Below are 8,494 nucleotides of genomic sequence, written 5' to 3'. Positions count from 1 at the left end.
GAAGAGCGGGAGCAGCGTGCGCTCAGGGACGTAAGTGCTGGTTCAGTCCAGGAACCAGAGAGCTGGGAGCCGAGGCCGCGGCCGAGGTTGGGTCAGCAGCTGCAAGGCCTTGCTCTTAGTGGCATCTAGACTGTACCACAAGCCTTTGAGGTGAATATTTTTATTATTACCACTTTATAAATGAGGAAATGGAGATCAAGAAGCTAAGCAGTCTGCCCGAGGTCACGTAAGTGGGAGAGCCAGGTTGGTCCCAGACCAGTGGACTCCAGAGCCTCTGTGCTTCACTGTCAGATGTCAGTGTCTGGGATGCTTAGGCCTCCAGCTTTCTGTGGCACTTCCCACTCCTGCTGCTTTTCTCCCTCCCATGCAGATCTGAACCCTGGTCTGGCTGGGGTCGCACCTTGAGTTTCAGTGTGGTTTGTTTCCTCAGCTCTATGGCCGGCACAAGGAGTATCTCAACAGCCTCGTGGGCACTGACTTTGAGACGGTGAGTAGCTGGGTTTCCTGCAGCTCCGCCAGTTGGGTTTCTGTAGCCAGAGCGTTCTGACTACAGCTCAGTTACAGTTCTCTCTTCAGGGTCCCAAAGACATACTCTTCAGTGGGAAAAAGTAAAAAATAGCATTTAGAGTATAGTCCTTGTTATGTTTTAGAAGCATTGCATATTGATATAGAATTGTTAATGCATAGGAAAAGGTCTCAAAGGGCACACACCCTATGGGTGGCTTTCTCTGGGGAGGGGGTGGGATTGGGAAATGGTAGATGGCTGTTGGGTGGTGAGAGGGACATGTCAGGAATGTTTACTTTTTATTGTCTAAACTCAGGTGGTTTTGAATTTTTATCAGCAGGAGTGCATTCTTGTATTACTTTGTAATTAATTTTATAAATAAATATAAAGATGAAAAGTGTCTTCCTTACTCTTCATGTAGGTATTTTTCCTAATGCCCCATAGAGACGGAGGGGTGTCATTTCTGTTTGTCAAATAGTTTGGCTCTTAAAACAAAACAAAAGAGTTTAAGTCCGTAATTCCGTGGTCCTATTCTTTGTCTTCTCTTATTCCAGGAGTTCCATTTCTAGATCTGGAAACAAGGAGAGAGTTACCTGGTGGTCTCCCTCTCTCACTCTAAAAAATTAACTTTCACTATTTTTGTGTTGTATTAGCAACAGATTTTCGGTGTTAAAAAGTTAGATAAGATAGATACACAAGTAATTTAAAAAGGAAACTTCCTAGTTTCTTGACCTCCCTCTAGAGGGAACAGGGGTCTCTAGCCTCTCGCTGTACGGCAGCAGGCAGCTGTGGATGCTTCTCTTGGCCATTCGTGTAAATACCCCAGACTTTGTTGCCTTCCCCACCATTTAAATTAGGTGCTTTTTCCCTTACATTACACACTTTTAGAAATGAAGGAAACAGATTTATGGAGAAGTGGCAGGTGGGGAGGAAGCGGGATTAGTCACACACCTGGATCTGACGTCCAGCGTCAGGTCCTCTGGTGATTTACGGGCAGGCTGGAGGAGAGGTGTCGCTTCCCTCAGACCTCCTGATCGACTGTCCCCACTTCTCTCTACCTCAGACGGTACCAGGTGCCCTCCGGCTCTTTGTAAATGGAGAGGTAGGTAAGTGTCTTACCAGACAGAAGTCCCTTGATGCTTGGCAAGTGCCAGATTTAGCTGTGGAGTAACCCTCCCCGCCCTAGTAGAGCCCTGGGGTTGTCCGCAGCACTCAGGAGACTCAGGCGTGTGACTTTCCTGGAAACACAGGGAGTTCCTGGCCCTTGAGGGACTCGCTTCCACACGTGGGTGGGCCCTTTAGGACTGGGGCGAGTGTTAAGCGTGATAGGAGACAAGCTGAAACAGTTTCCTGTTTTCTTAGTTTCAGCCCAAGGCTATGAGTTTGACAATCTTTACGTCCACTTCTTCGTGGAATTGCCAACTACTAGTAAGTAGTATTCATAAGTCTCTCTTTTTACCCATTCTGACAGTTTTCCAGAGACATTCGGTCAGACTTCCTTCCCCACTCCTCCACCGAAATTGTTACTATTCTTTTCAAGGTCATAGATCACTTCCAAGATGTGAAATCCTGTGGTGACATCTCTGCCTTCACCCTGCTTGGCCTCTCAGAAGCATTCACCACAGCTCACTTTCCTCACTGACACTCTCCTCTTGGCTTCTGGCGCTGTGCTCCTCTCGTCGCTCTCATTGGTGGCTCAGCGGCCTTCTTGGCTGTTCCCTCATCTTCTGTTGATCTAAAACTATTAAAGTATCCAAGGCTGGGCCTGGCCGTCTGTTACTCTCTCTCCACGGTCTTTCTAGGTGGCCTCATACATCCTGTGGCTTCAGTACTGTTTGTATGTCTCAGACTCCCAGATGTCTCTCTCTAGCCTTAGCCTCTCCCCTGAACTCCAGACTCATGTCCACTTACCTCTTTGTTGTTCCTGTTTAACATGACCAAAAGCTTCTTGATTCCCCCTCTTGCCTCACACCTGCCCTCATGGTCTTGCCCATCTTAGCAGAATGGCAATGTCATCTACTTAGTTTCTGATACCAGAAACCTCAGAGACATCCTTGACTCCTTACTTTCTCTAGCTCCCTACCGCCATTCATTCTATCAGCAGTTCTTGGCAGTTCTGTCTCCAAAAGATGTCTTGAATCTTCTATTCTCTCGAGGACCCTGGGCCAAGCCACCATCCTCTCTTGCTTAGGCCAAAGCATTAGGTTTCTAATTTATCCTCTCGCTTCCTGTCTTGCTCCCTCTTACGTTTCATTTGCCACATACACCACAGCCTAACTGAGCCTTTGAAATGTAAACCAGTTGTGTCTCTTTTGAACTTAAAGCCCCGAGAGCTTCCCTTCCCACTTAGAGCAAAATCCAAACTCCATTCTCTGAACGGGCTGGCCCCTGCCTATTCCTCCCTTACAACATTGCAGTTGTAATTTCTGTTCTTGAGCAGGCCAAGTTCATTCCCACCTTAGGGCCTTTTCAGGGCCATTTCCTTTGTCTGAAAGCTTTTGTGTTCTATCTTTGCACGACTGGTTCTGCTTTAGTTTAGGTCTCAGCCTAAGTGTCACCTCTGAGTGGTGTTCCCTCACCACCCCATCTAAATGAGCCTCAAGCCACTCCGTCCCTTCACCCTGTTTTATTTTTACTTTAGCATTTATTACTACTTGATAGTCTTTTTGTTGGTTGGTTTGTTGTCTGTTCCTCCTCCCACCCCCAACTGGAATGGTAGCCCCATGAGAGACAGGAAGCTTTTCTATCTGGTCACCAAGATGTCGCCAGTGATCGGTCATAGCACATAGCAGACACACAGTGAATGTGAAATGAATGATTGATTGCATGAATGAGTGAGTGAATGGAGAAAGGAACTTTGTCTTTTTCTCAACTGCTTGCCTTCCTCCCCGTTGACTTACTATATGTGGTCTTTGGTTTTCAGGCTGGTCAAGCCCAGCATTCCAGCAGCTCTCAGGAATAACACAGACCTGTGCCACCAAGTCCCTGGGAATGGTAGGGCAGCGAGAGGGGGCACCTAGAAGGGAACAGGACTGCTCGGGGGAAGGCATCTGAAGATTATCACGCTCACGGCCTGGGGAAGATTCCAGAGCTGTGTCCGGCCCTTCACTGTGGGCTCTGCAGGGATGCCTGGTCCAAGGGTTCTCTCTGCCTTTTCGAGAGTGGTAGCAGCTCGGGTTTGGGTGTCCCTTCACCTCTCAGCCTTTTATTTCCTACCTGGGGTGATAGTTTTTCTTTTTCCCTTGGGATGGTGACCTTGTCATTGGCTACAGGGAAAACAAATTCCAAGTGAGCCCTCGTCCACCCCATGACACTGAGTATAAAATAACATTCCTCTTTTTTAGGATAATGTGGCTTACTTCTCCTACCCGTTCACGTTTGAGGCCTCCTTCCTCCACGAGGATGAATCTGCTGGTGAGTGGCCCAGCAGGTGCTCGGCCTTGGGGCCCCTTAGACAGGCCCTCTCCTGGTGAAGGCCTCCCATGACCTGGCCGCTTCTCCCCCTTGCTGCAGGTGCTCTCCCGGCATGGCCTGTGCTCTACTGCGAGGTCCTCTCGCTGGACTTCTGGCAGAGGTATCGCGTGGAAGGCTACGGGGCTGTGGTGCTGCCTGCCACCCCAGGTGACCGCTCATCCCTGCCCTTCATGTGGCCCATGTGCCCTAGCTCCTAGAAACAAGACTAACGCTTCAGAAGATTCGACCACTTCCTGTGAGGAGTAGCGATGATTGGGAATTAGAAGCACTTAACTTGCAAGATTTCCTTGCTCCTTTTGAGGAAATTTTCCCCCTCTGTTAGAGACAACTGGGTGAAATGACAGCTAACTGGGAAGTTGAGCAGCTCTGGGCTCTGCATCCGGCTCCTCTGATCTGACTCGTGGCCTTGAGGGAGCAGCCACGTGGCAAGATGGGCTCTCGGTGGATGTGTATTGAGTGGATCAGCGTTCCTTTTGAAATAATAGCCGCTATCTTCTATTGTGTGCCAGGCAGTGTGCTAAGTGCTTCTCATTGAATTCTCCCCACCACTCTGTGAGGCATAGGTGTTGTTATTAGATGAGGAGAATGGGGTTCAGAGAGGTTGAGAAACTTGTCCTGGTGCCCGGGTAATAACTGGCAGAGCTGAGATCTGAATTTCCATCTGATTGATTTTCAAGTGGGTACCCTAAACCACTCTGATGACCTTCACCAGAGGTCAGGCCATTACCAGACCAGGTGTTTTGGTGGTGGCGAGGCCCGTGTCATTGCCGGGAAGGCAGCGAGGGACCACGTGCCGTTTCCGGCCCCGTTCTCCTCTTCCTGCACAGGCTCACACACCCTGACAGTCCCTACATGGAGGCCCCTGGAGCTGGGCCCGGTGGCTGAGCTCAGGAGGTTTTTCATTGGTGGCTCTCTGGAACTGGAGGACCTCTCCTACGTGCGGATACCGGGAACCTTCAAGGTGACTTTTGTCTTTGGGGAGACTTCATGCTGGGAACTTATGTCCCTGTCTCTTCTGGAGTAGGTGGAATCTGGGTTAAGGACTCTTAATTGTTCATTGCTTCATTATTGCTTAGTCCCTTCCTTCCTGTCTCGGCCACATCTTGCACCAGGTACAAACATCACTGCTATCCTAGGAGAGCTCTGGAAGATAGTATACTTAGAGGGTTCCCCTGGTCCCTGTCGGAATAACTGGCCCCTCCTTCCAGCCTTTCCCTGAGTCCTCAGGAATCAGAGGATTGTCAGGCAGCTTATAAGACTGCTGATTCTCAAACAAGGTTGGAATGTTCCTTGATTTACAGTTGGGAGGTGATGGAATCTGGGTGTTGGGATGAAGTTTCCCCAACAGAACTGTTCTCCCCAAGAATGGGAATAAGAATGGGAGTGAGGCCACTGTGGTGCCTGGGGTCTAGGAACCAACAGAAACCTGACGTTAACTGGATGCCGCAGGGGGAGCGTCTGAGCCGCTTTGGACTCCGCACAGAGACCACAGGCAGTGTCACCTTCCGCCTGCACTGTCTGCAGCAGTCCAGGTGAGTGGCCATCGCCCTCCACCTTGGGGCTTCTGACCCTGAGGGCTGCAAGAGCAGCCATGGCCATGTGGCGGGCTCCCCCGCAGGGCCTTCATGGAGTCAAGTTCTCTCCGGAAGAGGATGAGGAGCGTGTTGGACCGTCTGGAGGGATTCAGCCAGCAAAGTTCCATTCACAACGTGCTAGGTAGGCTTCCCCCCACCCAATTCCAGCTACACCCCCCTCCAGCATCCCCGTGGGCCCCATTTCCCCCACACCGTGGCAGCTGACTCCTGTGTCTGCTTCCCTCACAGAAGCCTTCCGTCGAGCCCGGCGCCGCATGCAGGAGGCCCGAGAAAGCCTTCCCCAGGACCTCGTGAGCCCCTCGGGAACCATGGTCTCCTAGCCCACTGCAGTCCTGGCCCGCCGTGCACGAGGACATGACGGGTGATATGCAAGGCCTGGGCCCTCTTCGTCTTTCTGATTAGAGACCCTGCTGACCTGCTGAGAACCGGAAGAGCTGAGAATCCTGGGCTGGACCCCTGCCTGGTCTTCAGCTGCTGGGTGGCAACAAAGCCAAAGACCCTGTGGCCCCCATATGGTCCCTGTCTTCATATGTCAGCCACTGCAGGTGACCATCGCAACAAGACAGGCTTTTTGGTTTGAGACCAGTTTTGTGGGGAAGCCCAAAGTTAGTTCTGTCTTCGACACAGCCTCCTTTCCGGCCTGTCTCATGGTCTCAGTGGCAGAGGGCAGCAGTACCACCTGCTCCACACCTGCTTTACACGTGGAGGCCCGAGAAAGAAGGCGAGAGGGACCTTACACTCCTGGCCCGGGAGCCCAGCCTCTTCTTCCCAGGGTAGCCTCCCCTTCCTGCTGGGGGCTTGTTTCTGTAGTAAATGAAGGCTGAAGGCAATGCCCAGTCCTTTCTGCTAGCTAGCTGTCATCTTTTATTGTGTTTTTTGTACACAAAACCTTTTTATACTGACTGATGTTCTGTCGGCTGGTTTTCTGCTTGGGTCGCTTTCATGGCCAAGATATTCTCCTTAATGTCGGGGCCCCTAACGCTGCTGCCCTTCCCTGCCTTTTCCTGCTCCACAGTGTTTCTTTCGATGCTCTAAACTCAGCCCCCAGGGGAAGCTTTAAGGTTAGTGTCAGCTGTGTCTTAGCAGCACTCCTCTTAAACATCTGGAGCAAAGCATGGGACCGAGGTCCAGGCCCCGCTCCCCCGATCCCAATGCAGAAACCAGCTTCTGCCCTCAGGGGTGCTTTATTGGTAGAAGCAGAGGGTGCTGTGCAGCCTGCAGGCTCCAGAGAAAGACCATGAGGTGGCTGGAGGCTGGGACTCTGTGGCCTCCCAGTCATAGGCAGGGGTCAGGGACAGGGTGGGAAATAGATGAAAGTGGCTGGAGATGAAGACGACTCTTCTTGCCTGGGCCTCAGGACCCCCTTGCTTGGCTCACGAGCCCTTGCACCTGGAGCTGAAGTGTGACCTATTACATAAGAGGCTCGCATGGCAGCAGGGTTCGTTGCTGCTGGGAGCCCTGGCCGTCACTCCCAGCCAGAGAACCAGCTCTGAGCTATAGCCAGCAAAAGCATCAGCAGGAAGCAGTTGCTCCAGGGCAGGAGGTAGCCTTGTGGCCTTTCCCAGGTTTCCTTGTCTCCAAGGTTTCCAAGGTCGGAGGCTTGGAATGGACTCCTGCGGAAGCGGCACAAGTGGGCAAGTGAGGAACTTGCTGGATGTCCAGAGATTGAGCTGTTCTTAGGGTGTTGATGACCAAGCTGAGGCCAGTTGGATACTTCCTAATGGCCCCTCAAAGTCCTGGGCCCTGGGATTAACTATCAACCCAGAGGCTAGCATACTGGGAAGCCACTGCGAAAGCATGATCTGTTGCTAGAGACAAGTTATGTTGTTTCTGCTTAGGGGCCTGAGAGGACTCAGCTGTCCTGTCCAGGGAAGGATGTGAGGGCCTGACCCAGCCCAGGGCTGTTGGAGGAGGTCCCCCTTACCTGCAGAAGCCTCATCTGCCTTTCCAGGCTGACAGGTTCAGGCTGGGGATGCTGGTGCAGGGCACAAAGCCCTGGGGGTAGATGTTGGCCCTGAAGATGTCCCTCGGAACGGTGGTGATACCAGTGTTGTCACACACAATTCGAGACAAGGAAATGTGGCTCAGGGCCCTGCGCTGGCTCTTGGTGAAAACACCCTGTTTCTGCCACCAGAACCTACCAAGACAGCGGAGAGATGTGGGTGAAGTTTGGCAGGGATGAACAGGAATGAGCACCTGCTGTGTGTGAGGTACTTTACATACGTTATTTCATTCAATTCTCCAAAATCCCTGCAAAATAGGTATGATTCCCATTTTATAAAGGAAGAAACAAGTTCAGCAGTCTAGTAAATTGCCCAGTATTAATTGCACAGTAATTTAAGTAGCCAGACTGGATTTGAACCCAGGTAACTGCCAAATCCAAATAAGTCTTAAACCACAAGCTTATTGGAGGGAAACAAGATTTAGCTTTTGTGCCCATGTTTTCTGGGATCCTTAAGCCTGAAACAGTGAGGCTGAGAAGTCTCTCTCCTGAGTTAAAGGTGCCTCCAACTCAGGCAAGTGCTCTCTCTGCCTCTTACCAAGCTCTCCAGGGAGGAGCTCCTGGTCTCAGATCCTGTGTACTTGGAAGAGATGAAGCTAAAAAGAGTACTTTCTCTCATTGCTGAGTCTTGAAATTCTAGTGCTTTTCTGCCCTGCCTCTGGGGCTGGTCCCTTTAGGGTAGGGGCACTTACCTGTCTCCATTTCGGGCTCTTCTGAACTGGTTCTCAAAAAGACAAGCCAGAAGAGGCCCCACTCGGGCCCCTGGCAAAAGAGGCTCTGCGATGGCCCCAATCCAGATGTCAATGTTGTCAGGTGTTCCATAGAGATCCAGGAACTTCCTTGCCAAACACTGGTTTTTCAGAACCTGGCTAAGCTGTGCCAGATTCTGGGGCTGGGAGAGCCCGCAGAAGCGCCTCC

At 51.3% G+C, this 8,494-nt stretch overlaps 2 protein-coding genes across 2 annotated transcripts in view; one reads left to right on the top strand and one right to left on the bottom strand.

Annotated features, from left to right (window-relative positions):
- MKS1 (MKS transition zone complex subunit 1) overlaps positions 1-5,894 on the top strand; it is a 10,846-nt gene extending 4,952 nt beyond the window's left edge. Inside the window, 11 exon segments of the mRNA XM_007449051.1 lie at positions 1-30; positions 431-487; positions 1,569-1,611; positions 1,868-1,933; positions 3,429-3,499; positions 3,850-3,919; positions 4,019-4,126; positions 4,807-4,940; positions 5,429-5,511; positions 5,598-5,695; positions 5,803-5,894. Of these exon segments, the coding sequence (XP_007449113.1) occupies positions 1-30; positions 431-487; positions 1,569-1,611; positions 1,868-1,933; positions 3,429-3,499; positions 3,850-3,919; positions 4,019-4,126; positions 4,807-4,940; positions 5,429-5,511; positions 5,598-5,695; positions 5,803-5,894 (852 nt within the window).
- Positions 5,895-7,509: 1,615 nt separating this feature from the next.
- Positions 7,510-8,494, bottom strand: part of EPX (eosinophil peroxidase) — a 14,423-nt gene continuing 13,438 nt past the window's right edge. Inside the window, exons 12-13 of the mRNA XM_007449050.1 lie at positions 8,269-8,494; positions 7,510-7,711 (exon numbers count right to left, since the gene is read on the bottom strand). The exon at positions 8,269-8,494 is cut by the window's right edge and continues 2 nt beyond it. Coding sequence (XP_007449112.1) covers positions 7,510-7,711; positions 8,269-8,494 — 428 coding nt within the window. The remainder of the gene's footprint in view (positions 7,712-8,268) is intronic.

This window comes from Lipotes vexillifer, unplaced genomic scaffold (assembly GCF_000442215.2).
Source record: "Lipotes vexillifer unplaced genomic scaffold, Lipotes_vexillifer_v1.1 scaffold433, whole genome shotgun sequence".
Lineage (NCBI taxonomy): Eukaryota > Metazoa > Chordata > Mammalia > Artiodactyla > Lipotidae > Lipotes > Lipotes vexillifer.
This window is presented reverse-complemented; position numbering and strand designations above follow the sequence as displayed.